Source organism: Poecilia mexicana, unplaced genomic scaffold (genome assembly GCF_051168715.1).
Source record: "Poecilia mexicana isolate PSO_F unplaced genomic scaffold, ASM5116871v1 scaffold_18, whole genome shotgun sequence".
Classification (NCBI taxonomy): domain Eukaryota; kingdom Metazoa; phylum Chordata; class Actinopteri; order Cyprinodontiformes; family Poeciliidae; genus Poecilia; species Poecilia mexicana.
In genome coordinates, this window is record NW_028263387.1 from 9065700 (window position 1) to 9085045 (window position 19346).

The 19346-nt window shown below is 40.7% G+C and overlaps 2 protein-coding genes across 5 annotated transcripts in view; both read left to right on the top strand.

The window, feature by feature from the left end:
* col4a6 (collagen, type IV, alpha 6) overlaps nt 1–5706 on the top strand; it is a 119296-nt gene extending 113590 nt beyond the window's left edge. For all 4 annotated transcript variants that reach the window (XM_088015176.1, XM_088015174.1, XM_088015173.1 and 1 more), the window contains 7 exons: nt 88–186; nt 292–438; nt 1417–1533; nt 1908–2099; nt 2334–2505; nt 2608–2722; nt 3304–5706. In XM_088015176.1, coding sequence (XP_087871302.1) covers nt 88–186; nt 292–438; nt 1417–1533; nt 1908–2099; nt 2334–2505; nt 2608–2722; nt 3304–3564 — 1103 coding nt within the window. In that variant the 3' untranslated portion in view covers nt 3565–5706. The remainder of the gene's footprint in view (nt 1–87; nt 187–291; nt 439–1416; nt 1534–1907; nt 2100–2333; nt 2506–2607; nt 2723–3303) is intronic.
* Nucleotides 5707–6184: 478 nt separating this feature from the next.
* Nucleotides 6185–18309, top strand: ankrd46b (ankyrin repeat domain 46b). The gene is made up of 4 exons (XM_015006033.2): nt 6185–6307; nt 8199–8541; nt 11842–12000; nt 17220–18309. The coding sequence occupies exons 2-4, from the start codon at nt 8231–8233 to the stop codon at nt 17434–17436; spliced, it is 687 nt and encodes a 228-aa protein (XP_014861519.1). The 5' UTR covers nt 6185–6307; nt 8199–8230; the 3' UTR covers nt 17437–18309.
* Nucleotides 18310–19346: the final 1037 nt, after the last annotated feature.

Here is a 19346-nt window from a genome sequence, read left to right on the forward strand (position 1 = left end):
GCCTGCTCCTCCAGTACAACCGCATTTGTTGCCTTCCCTTCACAAAACACAGCCTTAAATCTACAAACAAGCGGTTTTGCTTTTCAGGAGCTCCGGGTGACAACGGGCTAGCCGGTGCTCCAGGTGTGAAAGGATTGCCCGGCGAGCCCGGATTCTTCGGATTCAAAGGGCGTCGAGGATCACCGGGTGAGAGCGGGAGCACCGTTTGGTTCCTGTTGATGTTCCCCTCTCTCATCTTCTTCATCTCTGCTCATCCATTCATTTGTTTTGCTCTCCCTTCCTTCTTTTCAGGGCGACCTGGACGTAAAGGTCCTCCCGGAAAATCAGGGTCGTACATACCGCCCCCTGCACCTATTGGAGAGGCTGGTTTACCCGGCAACAAAGGACAACTCGGTCGTCCCGGAGAGCCCGGCCAGCCTGGTCTCTCTGGACGTCCAGGTCAGTGGTGGCCACACAGTGTCAGATCATTTCTTTGTTGTTTGCTTCCAATCTTTAACACATTACCCAGACGAAGTGCTCGATTGTCGTCTTCAACCAGCGGAGGGCGTGCTTCTGCTAGCCCACTAATAGCACAGCTAATTTTTCATTTAGCTCTTTTGCTAACTTTGAAAAGCGTATTTAGCTTCTCCTAAATGGAATCGTCCAGATAAATAATAAAGCGCTAATTTACTTGGCCGTTTTTTAAACTTTCAATTGATGCAGTGCAGCAAATGGCGTTTATTCTATAGCCATAATGCATCGCTGCAAAACTCTCTGTAGCACAACATTACATAGTTTGATGTGTGTAATGACAAATCTGGACCTGGGAGGGTCATATGCTGTTGCAGTACATGTTGTGTCATTGACATATCACTGGTGTCAACTTTAGTAGAAATTGATGTGCTTATTAAGTTTGTACAGCATTTTGGTGTTAGCACAGCTAATACATGGGGTTAGTCCTTTAGGGTTAGCATAGCTAACATTTCAGCTGGTGGTGCCCATCACCGTTCTCCGCAGCTTGGTTTTTGTACATCTTAAACAAATGAAATATAATTTCCTGCTTGTTAACCTTCGAGAGACAAGAAGGTAACAAACCTTTTATGGCTTCATGTCTGTTACTCTTACATTAAGGCCTGTGGAATGCCCGACTATCCATCCATCCATCCATTTTCCTTCACCCTTGTCCCTCAGTGGGGTCGGGAGGGGTGCTGGTGCCTATCTCCAGCTCACGTTCCGGGCGAGAGGCGGGGTACACCCTGGACAGGTCGCCAGTCTGTCGCAGGGAATGCCCGACTATTATTGGTGCAAATCCAATAATAATAATTGCATAGCACTGTAATTGAGTATTTGTGGCAAAATTGAGCAACTGAATCACATTTAAAAGGAATCTGAAAATATGTATTTTTGTGATGAATGGTAATTATTCCTCTGCCGCAGGTCTAAAGGGTCGCCCCGGCGCTGCGGGTGAGCTCGGCAGGACCGGACCGCCCGGTTTTCCTGGGCCGGTTGGGGATCCGGGCATCCCTGGATTCCCAGGGATCACTGGAGATCAAGGTCAGTTTGTTTGTTTTTGTTACATTGATATTGACTTGCAGACTTACTTGCTAAATACAATTTAACACCCTTTTTCTAAAAATGTTTTTTTCTTGATATGATTTGCTCTTTTCTTTTGAGAGGCCTACAATAAAAACACGAAAGACTCAAATGCAGCAAAACATCTGATGAAATAATATCTAATGCCAAAATAAATGAAACTGATGAGGCAAAATATGAAACGGATTCCAAATTACAGTAATTTTGAGTGCGATATATTTATACTTTTTTTCTTTGCAGGATCTTGTGACTCTTTTCCCACATATAAAACACAAGATTACATGTGCATAGAAGAGAAACCCTCACTACCATCTGGTCACGTTTCTCTCTCTCAGGTTTTCCCGGAGCCATCGGTCGTCCCGGTATTCCCGGAGGCGCCGGCCGCAGCATCGGCATCGGCTACACTCTGGTGAAGCACAGCCAGACTACTGATGTCCCCATGTGTCCCCAAGGCATGGCCCAACTGTGGGAAGGATACAGCCTGCTGTACGTGGAGGGACAGGAGAAGGCACACAACCAAGACCTTGGTGTGTAAATCCTCGATTTCCCACTAAAACCTTGCAGCTCCACTACAAACTCCTCTTCATTCATGTTCCTAAATCTATTGGGTGTAATAGATTAAACATTGTGAGGTTTTAAAACCTGAATGATCTCTAGATCTTGTTTCAACAAATCTCGATTCTTCCGGACTAGTGCGTTGATGTGCCAGTTTTGTCGCCACCAACCTGTTAACTTTGTGGGACCCCTCTGCGCCTCTCCAGGTCAGCCGGGTTCGTGCCTCCCCAGGTTCAACACCATCCCCTTCCTCTACTGCAACCCATCTGAGACCTGCTACTACGCGAGCCGCAACGACAAATCCTTCTGGCTCTCCACGACCGCTCCCATCCCCATGATGCCTGTGGCCGAGGAGCAGATCCGGCCTTACGTCAGCAGGTGCTGTGCTCTACCAGAGCTCATGTGTGGTTCAACAGACGCATGGTGTTTATCGAGCATTCACCTTTTTTTTTTTTTGTTTGTTTTGTCCGAACCGTCCAGGTGTTCAGTGTGCGAGGCTCCATCTCAGGCGGTGGCGGTCCACAGTCAGGACCTAACCATCCCTACCTGCCCACCCGGCTGGAGGAGTCTTTGGATCGGGTATTCCTTCCTCATGGTGGGTCATTAACTGCAAACAATCGGGCGCTGTTCCTCACCAATGCATCTACTACTCCATTTTCCCCTCATTCATAAACAAGACACAGAGATACTTAAACTCCTCCATGTTGGGCGGGATCTCATCCCTGACTTGGACTAGGTGCTCTATTCTTTTCTGGTTCAAGATCATGGTGTCGGATTTGGAGGCACTGATCCTCATGCAAGCAGCAAAAGCTATAGATCATGACCTGATGAAGCCAGTAGGATCACATCATCTGCAAAGAGCAGAGAGGTGATCCTAAGGCCACCAAAACAAATCCCCTCAACACCATAAAGGTTATGAACAGAATCGGTGACAAACGGCAACCTTACTCTCATCATAAACGATCCGGATTTATATATTTAGTACAAGAAATCCATGACTGTGTTGTGTATGTTAGTAATAATATCAAAGATACATTCCCTAATTGCTTATAGACGATGTAGACTCTGATATTATCAACAGCTGAAGCCTCAGTCTGAATGTCAGAGGCTAAACACAAACTTTTATGTTTTCAGCTGGTTTTGCTTATAGCTGTCCGTCTCTTTTTCCCGCCACAGCACACAGCAGCCGGCGCCGAGGGCGGCGGTCAGTCCCTGATGTCTCCCGGCTCTTGCCTGGAAGACTTCCGAGCGACCCCGTTCATCGAGTGCAACGGCGCCCGGGGCACCTGCCACTACTTCGCCAACAAGTACAGCTTCTGGCTCACCACAGTCGACCCCCGGCTGGAGTTTGGCGCGCCGACGCAGCAGGAGACCCTGAAGGGCGGTCAGGAACGCTCCAGGGTCAGCCGCTGCCAAGTCTGCAGCAAGATCTTGTAGCTGTCGAACAGAGCAGCGAGAGGAAGAAACGCCAGGACTAGCACTTGATGGAGAACAAGAACATGTGATTGACTTGAAAAGAAGAAGCTGTCTTTTCCATTTTATCCCCTTTAGGAGCCGCAGGCTCATCGACGAAAGACGCTGGAGGGATTTCTAACCTCTGGACTTACACTGACAATGGTGCTATTGTTGATGTTTGTGTTTATCTTTTGTCTGAATTCACGGTTTTTGGTTAGAATCATTCTCTGCTACCTCGAAGAGAGCCACCTCTTTAGCTAGCTAAGCACACTCCCACGGAGGGACGACCCCTTCACACATCTCAGCTCAGACGCATGCCCTCGCTGTAATTTATAGGCGCCATAGCGAATAGTTTTACTCTCTCCACTGAACTGTCGGTTTGTGTCCCGTTCATAGCTTTCAGGAAGACGTGACCCACAAAAACATGCTGGCGAGTTAGCATGTGCTGCAATACACAGCTAGAATGTTAGCTGATGAGATTTGTTTGAGGGTGTGGATATTTAATATTAGACGTTTTCATTTTAATTCATGTTCTACCAAGTTTTTTTTTTTTTTCCACTTTGTAAAACTTTAAACTTTTAGTTTTTGTTTAATTTGATTTGCAGTATGACAAAAAGAAATTCACAAATTGTAATTTTTAAAGCTGGATGCCCTAAATAGAAGATCTGCAATTAACAGTTATCACCATCGGATCTTCATGTTAGGTGTTATTTCTGCTTATGGTAGATTTTATAGAATTACAACTAATGCACTGAGTTTTCTCACTAATGCACTCAAAACTCATATGCTAACATGCTAGCATGTTGCCTCGCTAACATGGTAAAGCATGTTAGCTAAAGCCATCTGAACAAGACAACGCCACGATCTTTACAGAATAAAGAATTGAGCCTTCCTACTTGTCTTTAGTGATATCTACAATTGATAAAGGAATATCCATTGCATTACAATTTTAATGTAATCCAGAGAGAATAGGTTCTGAGCTAATTTCTTCCCTTCCCTTTTTGTACAGAGAAACAAATAGCAAATCAGTTTCTTTTTGTATGTACTTAAGTATACTCATGAATTTTAATATAAATTTAAAAAAATACTCAAATATTTTGTATAATTTAATTATATTTTCTGAGGTCTTAATATTTCACCCTATTTCCATTTGTTTAGGTTTCTATTCCCATCTGAACCAGTTGACCTACTTATGAAATATGAGATTTGGACTCCTGATCAAACCAAAGCATCTCTAAGTGAAACCTGCTGGAGGGTTTTATTTATTAGTCATTTTGTTCTCAAAACAACTTGGAACTACAAAGGCACAAAATACAGAATATATCAGTAAGTCCACGTAACATTTTTCAACACATCACAATCACTTTTTGGTGTCAACTTGTGTTGAGCAGAGTTGTTATTTAATAAGCTGAAATATTTAAGATCGCTGTGCTCAAAGTGGTTTTGGCGAAAGGAATATTCTTAAAGAAGCACCATTATTTGTGAATTATTTTCTTAACTGAAACAAAAGCAAATCAGCACTTTTTCCCTCTAAGTGACACAAACGGAGAGTCCGCAAGAGTTTTAGATCAGAACAAACGACTGACGGTGCACTGATGTGGATCCAGACGGGTCACAAGCCCAGCGAAGTGGGTCAGTCTCAGCTTTTCATTGCGTTGTGACCAAACTGTTACTTTTACAAAGCGTCTTCGGTGTTATGTTTTTTTGACAAACGCAACCTTTTTCTCTTATTCTTCCAGCAGCATTTCCAAAAAACGAAAATGTTTTAAACTCTATTAGCTCTATTGTTTTTTCTTTGCCTTCGTGCTGTTTTTTCATATAAAAAAAAAAAAGAAAATGTCGAATGTTCTGCTCACGTAGCCACTATGACCACTGCATCTAGCGTGTCTCTCGTCTGGTAGCTCTGACACTTCACCTTTATTCTGCGGTTTTCATTAGCATTTGCTATTTTTGTAATCTAGATTGTAATTATTTTGTACCTGTGTCATAATACAACCTCCTGGTGTCATTTACTGACGATGGAGGTGATGAGAATATGATGTTCTGTACATTTATGGAAAAATGCTTCTAGGAGTTTTTTGTTTGTTGTAATCACATGACTATTAAACAGTTGTTTGACCCTCATGTCCCATTCAGCATCATGTTTTAAGTGACTGAAGCAGAATAAAAGTAATGTGGTTTTCCTCAAAGAGGATCCAGAACAACAACAAAAAGAGGCAATTACTGGTGTATTAATGTAAATTGCATTATTTGGCCTCACATATTTCCGAATAAATTTTTTAAAAATGTCTCAGACATACATCATTATTCTTGTTGTTGTTGGCACTGCTGAAAGAACTGTGGATTTAAAGTTAAAACCAAAACTACTTCACCTCTACCTTTACATTTATACGTTTTTACTTTGATGTAATTCAGATCACGTTAGCCTTATATGAGAAAAAGTCACAACTCCCCGTGGTTAAGTTAACATTAAAAAAATCCGAAAAATATAATCGCATTATTACTATATAATAATAAGGTAATTCTTGAAATTCATCAAAACTTGTACAATCCATGCATAAAAATATCGCATACGCCAGGAAGAGTTCGTTATCCAGAACAGTAGATGGCGACAACGTGTTGATCTTCTGTGTTACTAAAAAGAAACGAAACACAGCTAGCAACGTTAGCTTGAAGAGCTGCGACGTCCAGTTTTTTTTCTACTAATTTGGAAACCTATAAACAGGTCAGTTGCAATACAGACAGTGTACAAATAGTCTAAATGACCATTATATTCGTGTATGTGTTTGCAAAGCCATAGGACGACGTATTATTGGCTTTATGGCGTTCGTTGTTAGCTTCCAGCTTAAATTAGCTTCCCAAGCTATATTTTTTGGGGGAGCAGACTGGTGTCCTCCACTTAATGTTAATGTAGGGCATGAGTACAAACATAAAATAAAAATAACATAGAAGGAGTAATTGTAATTCCAAGCCGACACATATTCCGCCTTTGTTAATGTTTTTGCTAAACAGTTAGCTTCAGTCAAGTAGCCTAGCTATGCACTCCTTAACCAAAAACATTACACAGATTTGCACCAGCAGAGTTTTAAACAATATAAATGTGTTGTTTTTAAAAAAAAACCTCACCGCATTTAATAGTTTGTCAGCTTTATACAAAAACGCGTAAAAACTACTTATATCAGCTAGTAGCATATAAGCAAGGGTACAAAGCTAAATCCAAGTATTAGTTTAAGTGTAATAAATAGCCTATCTCCGGTGCTAAAGAGGGCAAAAATAATGTCAATTCAGCCAAATTGCGCCTTTGCTTTTGGGAAAATCCTCGTGTGTGTCACAGCTTTTCTGGGTTACCTTTACAGCCCACACGGGGTTGTATGTAACACAGGAACCACAACGGCTGAGGGCTTGCTCTCTGACTTTGCAACTCGCCACTTTTAGGACGTTAAAATTTAACAAAAAACTGCGTCTAACATTGTTCCTTAGCATGTGACGCAATGTTTTACCTATTTCTTATAATTGAAAGTGTTTTAATATCTGCATTCCACCAGTTAGCTAACTAATAACTTTGCAAAAGTTCACAGGAAAAACACAGACGTAAATATCCTCTGGATTTCTACGTCCACGACATTCATAAAAAGGCCCGATTTGCAAAAATCTAGACAGATCTTTTTGTTTATTTATAATTGAAATGACCACAGTTAGTATTGTTCCACTCTCAGCCAGACTGTGACTGTGTCACATGAAAAGATAAGGCTGTGTGTGCTGAGGGCGAGGGGGAGCGGAAGATTATAACAGGGTGTCCCCAAGAGTCCCAAACTGGTTTGACGCACCTGGATCAAATGATGGTTCATTACAGGCCTAAGAGGAACATTGACAAGCTGAAAAGGTTGTTACTACCAGCAGGGAGAGAACTAGAACGTGCAGGATGCCGGCCTTAGAGGACCGACTTTGGACACCCCTGCTCTACACACATCGCATAACGGGCGGTAAACAGGGAGGAATCAGGTCTCTCTCTCTCTCTCTCTCTCTCTCTCTCTCTCTCTCTCTGTCTGTCTGTCTCTCTATCTATCTCTCTCTCTCACACACACAAACTGTGAAGTCGCGGTTCTGACAGCAAAAATACTGTCGTGGTCCAACCATCACGCCACGCAATTCAGCAATGCTTATTTTCCCCCAAACCATGACAACACGCTAACAATTCAACATCTTGCTGTTGGCTTCGAGGCAGATAAATTTTCCTTGAGGAATTTTAATAATCGAGGTACTCGAATCATTCAAGGAATCGTTTCAGCCCTAAGCTATATTAATATTATGTTCTGTTCTCTGGATATTCAAGCAGCTTTCATTGAAGTTCAGGGGGGAAAACAGCTCATTTTAAAGAATTTGACGTTTAATTCTTATTTAAATTACCGTACATCAAAACTGTTTTTAGTCGCATTTGAAAAGCTAATACAACTTTTATAGCAGTTATTCCATGTTTTACTTTATTCTGTTTTACTTCTGACAAGTTTTTTAGTTTTTCTAACGCATTTCACTAATCCTAAGTGTCCTATACAAATCCGTTCAGGGCATATAGCACTGAATAGACGCTAATTTAAACGTCCACTTTGCAATTTCAGGTACGCTGGAATTTTCTGACACTCACTCGGACATGTCCTATGTCTTCATCAATGACTCGTCGCAGACCAGCGTGCCTCTGCTGCAGGCCTGCATCGACGGCGACCTCCCATTCGCCAAGAGGCTCCTGGAGACCGGCTGCGACCCCAACATCCGTGACAACCGCGGTCGCACCGGCCTCCACCTAGCCGCCGCCCGCGGCAACGTGGAGATATGCCGCCTGCTGCACAAGTTCGGCGCCGACCTGCTGGCGACGGATTACCAAGGAAACACGGCGTTGCACTTGTGCGGCCACGTGGATACCATACAGTTCCTGGTGTCCAACGGATTAAAGATCGATATCTGGTGAGAATGTAGCAGTTATGTCCATCTTTGTATTTGCCGGGGTCTGCCTTTGTTTTCCAGTGCCAACTTCAATCATTGCCCTATCTTGTTGTTCTGTTTGCAAGATGTTACCCATAGCAGAGGCTTTGAATATTGAAACTGCAGCTGAGTTGCAGCATAAATGAGGAACCATCCCAGGTTCGATTCCCGACCTTTGCTGCATGTCTTCTCTCTCTCTTTATCTGCTTTCCTCACTTAGCACTTTCAAAGGTTAAATAAAAGAAATAATAATAAAAAAATAAAAAAGGTCACCAGAGCCAAAAAAAAAAAACTTTAAAAATAAAATAAGTGAAAGTTTTTGCTGCCGTCATACAGTAATGAAGATATCTTTATTACTGGAGCTATTATAACTTAATACACTATATAGCACTTCAAGGGAACTTTTTTTTATAAACAAAGTGCAAAAGGTGCACTCAGTTTATAAAGTGCACTTTTTGCACTTTATAAACTGTGATTTAAAAGTGGTTTGGTCCTGCACAGCTGGGACTACTTAAGGCTTTGGTTTTGGTCTTGGTGTTGTGTTCTGGAAGAAAACACTACCCAGCTGCAAAAAGTTCACAAATGTTGACAAAACGGCAAGTGTGCTGTTCATGCCACAGTGAGAGGATGATGACAGGAGGTGGTAAAAAGCCGGGCCTTGTTACATGCAGCTGGTAATGTAGCACACAAACATGGGACTTTCCTAATACAAATCCAGACCTAGTGAGCTTATTTAGTACTCATTAAATTAAACTGCCAGTGGGACAGATTAGTTGATTATTGTCAGGTAGCTTAATGCAGAGATCTTTTTTCTCATACCTACAACTCATTAACCTCATCACGCTCATCACATGATGCCTTTTACTTTATCTGAAAATTCTGGGATGCACTTGGACTGCATTAAAGATGTCTGTTAGATCAAGATAACAGACTATTAGTGTGAAGTTTTTGGTAGGATGTTTTGTATGTAAATGTCAAACATTTCCACTCTGAAATTCAAATACCAGGTTATTTGGTTGGACTGTAACGTTGCCAGTTCCCACAATGACCACATGTCTGTGGCGTCTAAAGCTCTTTGAGGTAGAGATGGATGTGAGACGATGGAAAAGATGCTTCAGGAAAACATTTCCTCCTTGTTTAGTGATAAAACAAACCCCATCCCGAACATCTTTAGCAAAAGTGACAGCTGTGGTTTCTCATATTTCAATTGGGTGGTTTCACATTAGCTACACATTTTCATGTGTAACCACAAAGGAGCTTCAAGGATTTAAATGTGGTTTTGTTTTTCAGTTTGAATAGCCTTGAGATCATCCCCTAAACCTGCGGGAACTTTGGAAATCCGACGGACTAGTTGGATTGTGTCATGTTATTTCTTGTAGAAGATGCAACAGAAAGTTGAGCAGTTTTGAGAAGCATGTCAAAACTGCTGTAATAAAGTAATAAACTGTAATAAAGCTTCATTGGTTTGTAATGGGTTACAGAACGTAGCTGTACAGACACAAATGTCAGGCTCATGTCTGCATCTGGTTTGTCTGTTCCTTGTTTCCTGAGGCCATAAAAGTGGCCTGATTGAACCACGTTTAGTTTTCCCGTGGTAGAGTATGAAACCAGACACGTCTTGTTCTTACACAGACTGTGTGCTCAAGAAAGGCATGGCAAGTGTTTCACATTCTCAGATGAGGAACAACACTGGTGGTTCCTTTTATTTAAATAAAAGTGTTACATGACTCTACACACAGGTCCTTGTATGGAAACCTTTTCTTGTGCGTTGCTATGGCTTCAGGGGAAATACTTCTGCTGAACTAAGTTCATGGGAGTGAAAGGATCGCTAATTTTATATTTACAAACTGGCACTTGCTCTTATCTAGCAGGCAGCTGCGACACAGATGACAGTCTTGCTTGGCTTGTTTTAAGAGAGTAAAATCATTAACTTCTCTTGTATTGTATTCTCTTGTTCTCCCGGATTCAATGATGCCATGTGTGGAAATAAAAGCCACATAGAGACCACCGTCAGCGCTCCACGTCATACATTTTCAGAGTTTATTCCAACATTTAATAGAATAAAATCACATTGACAACAGAGATACTTCAAACACACTAAAACAGACATTCATTTATCTGAGACAAGTAGAAAAGTAGGAAATAGAAAAACAGGAAAAAGGGCAAAAGAAAAACCACGTTTTTTGGAGATTGCCATGCGGCTGCAAATAGCAAATCTGATTGGTTCCTCTGGAGCCCATATTTTTATTCAAAAGGGTGTTTTCTTTGTTTTAATTTATGCGATTAAGGCGTGTTGTTTCCCTAGTATGGCTAGAACTAGTTTCAGATTACTAGGTTTGGGACATCCAAAGCAGTTTTATTGCCTTCTGAGACCTGTTTAGTTTCAGGGCTACGGCGCTTCTCTATCTAGACAAGGGAAACCAAAAGTTATTTTTCAGCAAGGTCTTCTCATGCCAGTTTGAAATGTGATGTTACTCCTAATACCTGGTTGGAACAAAGCCTCTATTTTTTACCAGGGTTCAACCAAAAGGTAACCTGCCTTAGACCTATTTTATTCCCTCCTGGGCAAATTCAATACAGATCTGTGCAGTCATTTTAAATTGACATAAGGCCTGGTGCGCAAAGTTTTTCAGAACTTCTGCATCCTCTTAGATCAAAGCGCAGATTTTAAGAATAAAACCTTTATAGAAAATATCTGAGCATTTTCAATATAAACACATTCATTCTAAACATTTTCTAATTAATGTTATGCTAGTTTGATTATATTTAACTAACTGATATTACGTTTGGTCTAGATTAGAGACTCCATGTAGTTAATGTAAAACTACAATTTAGACTACTTCAAGTCATGTTAATTTTAATTAAATGGTATTCTATTATATTGCACTTATTAAAAATATTATGTCTTGTTAGTTCGTTTTTCCTTAAGTTTCTCCCTGTGGGAGATAACTCCTTGAGAAGGAGAAGTTATCACCCACAGGGAGACAACTCCTTGAGAAGTTATCTCCCTGTGGGAGATAACTTCTCAAGGAGTTGTCTCCCACAGGGAGATTAACAATCATAGAAGATTAACAATCACCACAGAGGTTTAGTTGATGATTACTAAAGCTGTGTTTGGGTGTGTGTGTGTGTGTGTGTGTGTGTGTGTGTGCTGCATCAGGAGCGTTTATTTGAGCAAACCCTCCTTGTGTTTTTGAGGGTGTGAGTTTGTGAATCAGTTCAAAGGTTCAGTTTTTCATCTCTCTCTCCCCCCCGCCCCTTTTTCCTCGCTCTTCCTCACAGTAACCACAATGGTTCGACTCCTCTGGTGCTGGCAAAAAGACGTGGGGTCAACAAGGACGCCATTCGCCTGCTGGAGGGCCTGGAGGAGCAGGAAGTGAAGGGTTTCAACAGAGGGGCTCACTCCAAACTGGAGACCATGCAGATGGCAGACAGTGAGAGGTAGGGAGGAGTGGGGCCTTTTGGCTAGACTTGAAGGATGACATAATCTGGAAGTTACAGCTGCAGGGTCTAATTTGAGAATTTTCCCACATTTTCCCTTCCACTCTCCTTTTCTTTTGTTTACAAAGCGCCAATATAAACCAAATAACCTTAGCTCATTTTAGTTTGAAGTAGAGATGTGCCGATCAGGTTTTTTCCTGCCGATTCCTATTCCGATCACATAATTATTATTTTTTAATCATAAGCACTACTGGTTACATTATGTGGAAAAAGGAACCATGAATTCACCTTAATTTAGACACAAACTTGTTTTTAATAACTTTTCCAAGAAAAAAACAAAACAGGCATTGTGCAAATTGTACTGCTATTGATAATACTATCTTTAACAGACTGAAAACATATGAAGGCTCTGAAGAGGCTAAATAATGCAATGAGCCAAAATAAAACCTCTCAACATTGCCAAAAACATTCAAGTATAAAACTTAACATTCAAAGGCAAAAACAGGTTCCATTACAATAAACAATCCAGATTTACTGAATGAAAACTTCCTGTTAGCATGGCGGCTAGCTGGTTACTGCTAGCTCTGATTGGCTGTTTCTGACTGAGCGGAGTAATTATGCAGAACAGGGAGGAGATCGATTATTTTTTTAGAGATTATCTGTCTCATGTTAGGACAGCGAAAGTTTTAATACATATGTAAAATTTATTTTTTTAAGTTAGATGCTGCAGCTTTAAGCAGAGGTTCGGTGTGAGAGTCACTACCAGGTGGAGCAGAAGCGAAGCTCCGTCTGTGAAATATTACTACCTGTAGCGTAGCAGCGGTTCAACAGCGAGAGCAGAACCAGCGTCTGACATCGCAGCTCGAAGACTTAAATAATTTTCCAGGTTATTTGTTTAGCTTTCTGACCGTCATGCTAATCCGGGTGAGTGTTTGTAGCTGTGCGCTGCTTTACCTGCTATCTGATAGCTCCATATGCAGTGAGCCTCGATGTAGCCAAACTCCGTCAAGTATGGCATTCTTTTTATGCCGTATTAGCTTCGTCGTGTTGATGCATTTTGACGTGCTTCAATTTTCCGCCACAACACGCAAACTTCCCCATTCACTCGGTGCGTTATAGTTACACATCGCTTAGGATTTGTTGCTGCGCGTTTGCGCAGTGAAGGAAAGAGGAGACCAGCTGCACAGGCAGGCTGGAAATGAGAAGCAGGTGATGATCGGTTTGTGTGATTGGCAACAAGAGACCGTGATCGGCGATCACCGATCATAGACTTTTTCACGGAAATCGGCTGATTGCGATCGGTAGCCGATCGATCGGCACACCTCTAGTTTTAATACGTGCAACAAGTATTGTGTGGCTATTTCCAAGGGGCTTCTAAAAATAAACAGCAAATCGTCTTGGATAAAAGTAGCTCTGTTTGAAATTTACTTTTTATATTATTCCTTAAATGTATCATGTTTTATATTGGCGCTATGTAAACAAAAGAAAAGGAAGGTGGAAGGGTAAACTAACTCTACCTATAACTTTCTTGCTCCTCAACCAGCCCAGAACACTTTTCAGTTTTATCCTTGTTAATTGTAGATAAAACTGTTTCTCTGATTCATATGAATCAGGTTTCATTTGAATGTTATCTTAATGTCTAGTTTGCTGCGCTACATTATCTACTGAAGCTGCTCATGGAAACCTCGATTTATTTGCTAGAATGAACATGGCCGATAAAAGTTTTACATGCCAGGCCCCTGAAATAGGGCGTGACTCTTTTTCGTCAGCTGACTAGTTCAGTGTGTGGAGGAAAAAAAGACTGTAAATTAAAGTACACTGAAGTTAAATAAAAATAGACAATGGTTGAATTTGTTACTTTATATATTCACTGATGCATTTAAATATTCATGTATTCTTTTAAATGTATAAATAAAAAGATTCATTAGGATGTTGTCTTCAGGCACATTCCTTATAGGAAAGTCATTTGAAGATTTTGAGAGCTCTTTCACACTTTTAAGAATTTAAGACAGCATTTCTAACCCTAAGAAATGTTATTGCAATGTTCAGTCAAGCCTGGTTTCCATTAACACTCAGAACAACATCTCAACTGCTGACTCTAGCTGGCCAGTAAATTAAATGCTATGCATATGACCGATGGGATTTGACCTGCACTTTTTCTCTGACCAGAAAAGAAAAAAAACTCTTGTCCTGCGGGAACAATATGACAAAGAATCATAGTGAAATGTGACTTTTCCATATCGTGGTATATTTTGAAACCAGTATACGGCCCATGTTTATTTTCTGTAGGTCATGGCAATTAAGCCAGAACCTACTGACCGTATTAAGTCAGTACTTTGTAGAACCACCTTTCACTGAATTAGGAATAAACTTTGAGGTGAGATTCAGGATACTTACGTGTAAAACAGCTCTAGCTCCGTGGTATTGGGCAAATCTGTGACCATCAGTTTTCAAATCTCTAAAATTTCTTAAATTTAAGTCTTGGCCATCCTACCACATGAGAACGCTTTGATTTAAAACAACCCATTGTAAATCTGGGTGCATGTTTGCAGTTATTCTTCTAAAAAGTGAGCTTTTATCCCAGTTTGGTGCAACTTTTAACAAGTGTTCTCTCAGAGCTTCTCTGTATTTATCTCATTTGACACATGTTGGTTGCAAACACATGTTTGCAACCAACATGTGTCACAGTTGCTGCATATTTCTCCTGCACAAATAACTATTTCACACTCTATGTTTTAATTTGCACCCCCTGGTTACTTCAGAAGAAGTATGCAGGGGATACTTCTCCTGCATACTTGTGTTAGATTGTCCCTGGCACACTTCCCCTGAAGCATGAGGTTTTTGTGTGTTACCATGGAGCATTGAAAGAAGGTCACAAGGTCATATTTGGTTCATGTACCAAACAGTTGCTTTATCCCCTGAATGTTGTGTGGTAAACCAAAGCGAAATGCTTTTGTCGTTCAGTTTCAGTAACTTACAGTAACCTTGCCACCTATTAGCTGTATTATAGATGTCCTGTTAACAGGTTTTCTCATCTGAGCTGTTTTGTTTTTTTTGTTTGTTTCAAACAACATTTCTGGGAAAATTCAAGTAGACGTTATTTTGCTCCGGCTCTGGTCAACGTTGTAACTAGGGCTGAAATGATTCCTTGAATGATTTGAGTACCTCGATTTTTCAAAATCTGCAGCATAACGTCCAATTTTCAAGTTCGGCCCATGGGGATTTTATTGATTCATGATTATGTCTGGGTTTTTGTCATTTTTTTGGTGGACTAATAAGCGTCCTTAAAATGACTGGTGCGATGCCTGGAGTACGGCCAGCAGGAAGCAGCTCCCAGAGCTGAGCATTGTTTGCTTGCTTTGGCTTGCTTGCTTTCCCCATGTGCCCCATATAAACAGACGTTGTTTATATGGGGCTTATGGGGAAGAGCCTGTGGGGAAGAGCATATTTATACAGCTGAGCGGAGAGACTGAACCGTGCTAGCGGCTGAGCTTCAGATGTGTAGCTTAGGGACAAACCGGAAAATGTATTTAATATCATCTCGGTCTCAACAAATGGGTGGTGGAGCTCATCATGGCAGTACATAACTGGTAGATGAGTTTCTGTGTGTGACGAATGAAGGTGTCAAATTCTGTCGCTAACATTGACACAAAAGCTACAAATGGCTGGGCAAGGTGAGAGTTCATCTGTTAAACTGAATGAAGATGAAAACATACATTAAAAGCTAGACATACAGACGTTGTTTATAAGTGTATTTGTGAACCTGCCTCTTTATCATTAAATTGTACATAATTTTAGATTTTTGTATAACTTTTCTTCAGTTTATCTTGGAAAGTGAGCTATTATTGTTAGAAATTAATTTCCTAAAGTACAGAAAAGTTATTGTTAGGGATTCTCAAATATGAAAAATTGGACTGATGTTGATATGCGATAGTAATTCTGCTGTTATATAAGATTTACCAATGTTTTATTTTATTATTTTCTTTAATCCGATTACTCGATAAATTGTAGGAATAATAGATAAAATACTTGATTACTAAAATACTCATTTACAGCAGCCCTAATTGTAACTACGACATACACTGAAGTACAGCAGCATTTCCCTTTTCTCCTAAATACTTTCTCCAATACTTTGATAGCAAGCTAAGCTATCTAGTGATTGTGTAAAACAGGAGCTGTGAATGGAAGCATCTAAAAGTCTTAGTATTCTAGACATAATAAGTTTAGTTTTCCTATTACAGGTGTCTGCATCATTAAAAAGTCTTACATTGATGTATTTAAAGTTGAGGGCTTAAAATGTCTTAAATTTATTAAAACGTGTAATTTGGCCTTAAATACGTTAATCACTGGTCTTAAATTTTGTTGTGGAAGGACTACTTAATCTTGTATACTCTATGTATTTTCAGTTTTTGGGACTTTATTGTCAGATAAAAGTTTGAGTTGTGCACTCTCGTCCTCGTTGCCTTCTGTGACTTAAGCTACTGATACTCTGCTAATATACTCGCTAGGCTTTCTTGCGTCTATCCTGGTTAAGTGCAAATGTATCGCCAGTTGACTGGACGATGTTGATCTTTAAAGTTGTTATTGTGGAGAGAAGTCCAGCTGAGAAGAAGGAGAAAAGGAGCAGAGCAATGCTTTCCCTCGGTGTATTATCAGCCTGGCGGGCCGTCAGGTTTTACTTGCACCCCCACAAGGCAAAGCATTGTTTATTTTTTATTATTAAAAAAACAAACAATTATTATAGGGTGGTTTTTATACTGTAACTGTGACAGCAAATGTGCTTTAAAGAATCTCTTTGGTGAGAATCACAATATGACCATAGTACGGTCAGTATATGAGCACATAGGATGACTGAGGTCAGGTGTCTTGTCACTGGAACGCTGTAACCACTGGGCTACATGCTAACAACTTCAGGGAATAAAGTGATAAGTAATGGATAAGAGGATCAACAACCTTTGGATGCTTAGGCTGAATCAACTCGAATGAAAAAATTTGATTTGCCTTCTATGGTCGCCTCTTTATAAAGACTTTATAGTTGGTGTTTAGTTATTCTTAACCAGCCGAGTAGCATGGAAAGTTTTCTGGGGGAAACTGTGGAGCCTGGAACCAAGAGAGAATCGAGCCACAGGTGAAGCTGTGATGACAAATAGGAGAAATTGTAGCAGAGCTGTCTGTGTGATGGTGTCCACTGGTCAGCATGTCTCGTCTCTGTGTCCCAGCGCGATGGAGAGCCACTCTCTGCTCAACCCCAACCTGCAGAGCAGCGAGGGCGTCCTGTCCAGCTTCCGCACCACCTGGCAGGAGTTTGTGGAGGACCTGGGCTTCTGGAGGGTCCTGCTGCTGCTGGTGGTCATCGCCCTCCTCTCCCTCGGCATCGCCTACTACGTCAGCGGCGTGCTGCCTTTCTCCAGCAGCCAGCTGGAGTTGGTTCACTGAGGAGGAGGAGAGGAAGTGGTGACACTGGAAAAGGAACAGCATGGAGGGAAGAAGGTTGAAAAGTTGAGTCAAAGTTCTGCTCATATTAAGAAAAAGACGTGGATTTATTTGCTGTCCAGATTCATTTTTATCATCTTATCCTGTCAGCTAAACAAAAGATCTTAACAAATTCTCCTCTAATTTTTGCCTTTACTTAATGTAAAATTGTTGATTATTTCACTAAGAGGCAGGAGAACATTTAGTTTAGTTTCAGTCTTGTGTTAAATCGTGAATCTGAAATGAGAACGACTGCAGCTGGACTCGTCCAGAATCATCTGATCCTGTTGTGTTTGACTCTAACTCTCCAACTGTCCTTTTCCTGTTACAATCTGTACATTTCAGTGTTTGTATCCTTTATTTTGACAGTGTTCTCTTAATATTATTTATTATGTATTCATTTTTCTTTATACTGAATGTTTATTACACTCCTACATCTCTGCTGTCTTTATTGGCTGAAACCCAAATAGCATTAAATAGTTTTTTTATTTGCTGCGATGACTAAAAGTGATTAATCTCCAGCCGTCCTGTAGAGATGATGAACGACTAAATGCTCAGAAAAACACCTTGACTGTTTCTCTGGACTAAAAGGGTCCATTTAGTGAAGCATGCAGCTTTGTTTCATTCCACTTAACACCATGATGACCATCATGAAGAGGATTATCATGGAGTTATGAATGCAGATCAGTTCTCATGCTTTTGTTGTTTATTCATTTATCTGATCATCCTTTGCTTGATTGCTTTTTTTTGTTGCTATTTCTTTGTAAATAAAGCATTTAAAGTAAATCCTGGTTTACTGTAAAAAATAAAGTCAAGAACAAATGTAGTGATCAAGAATCAAGCTTCCTGAGTCTTATTGATGTTTAGAAATGAAATATTCAGCCATTCATAGGTTTAATGGCTGCCTGCTAAGTTGTACTTTAGACCATCAACTTCGCGCTGCAGCTGTTGTATCCACTGTCCAGATCTCTCAGGTCTTCTGGTTCTGGTTCTGGTTCTGCTCTGCATCCCCAGAACCAGCTGTGGAGAAACAGCTTTCAGCTTCTATGCGCCACACATCTGGAACAAATTTCCAGAAAACTGCAAAACAGCTGAAACACTGAGTGCCTTTAAATGTAGACTAAAACCCACCTGTTTAGAGTAACTTTTGTACCATAATAAATTAAACATTAATCAACATTTAGAATGAAGGCAATGCTTCAATAATTGTCGATTTTGTGTTCTATTACCTTATATTTTTGTGTTTTTATGATGTGAAGACCTTTGAACTGCCTTGTTGACTGATATAAACTTGCAGTTTTCCACATGTGGCTTTGGGTCTTTACAGATCTTTGGTCACTAAGCCAGTCAGTCAGTCAGTCGGCTTTGAAAAACTGCACATTCCTCTGATTGCATAGTGGAATCAGTGGCACTGAAAAATGTTGGCTTCCCCACTGACCCTCCCAGATAATCATATTCAGGTCGTGAAAATGCATATACAGTCTTCTTCTTTGATAACTGCAGAAGATTTTACTGGCCTGGTCTGGTGTCCCTTTTCTCTGTGGTATGGAATGCAGAAAATGCCACACCTCGTTTTCCGTCTTGTCCTGATGGCTCCGTTTGTTTCCCTACATTCTCCCTTCAAGGGACAAAAATGCAGCTCTGCGCACATGTTGGACTAAAGCTGCCTAACATGTTTCTCTCTCTGATGTGATTATTCACACATCACATAACCAGCTCACATCTGTAGCTGCCCATGTGTTTTTAACTTTTTATACTTCACACTCCAGACACATTCAGGGTGCTGCACATGTCTGAACGACTCATGATTTTTGTCCTTGAACAGTTTAACAGATGTATGTAGTAGCTGCCTGAGGCAGCTACTACATGCTGCC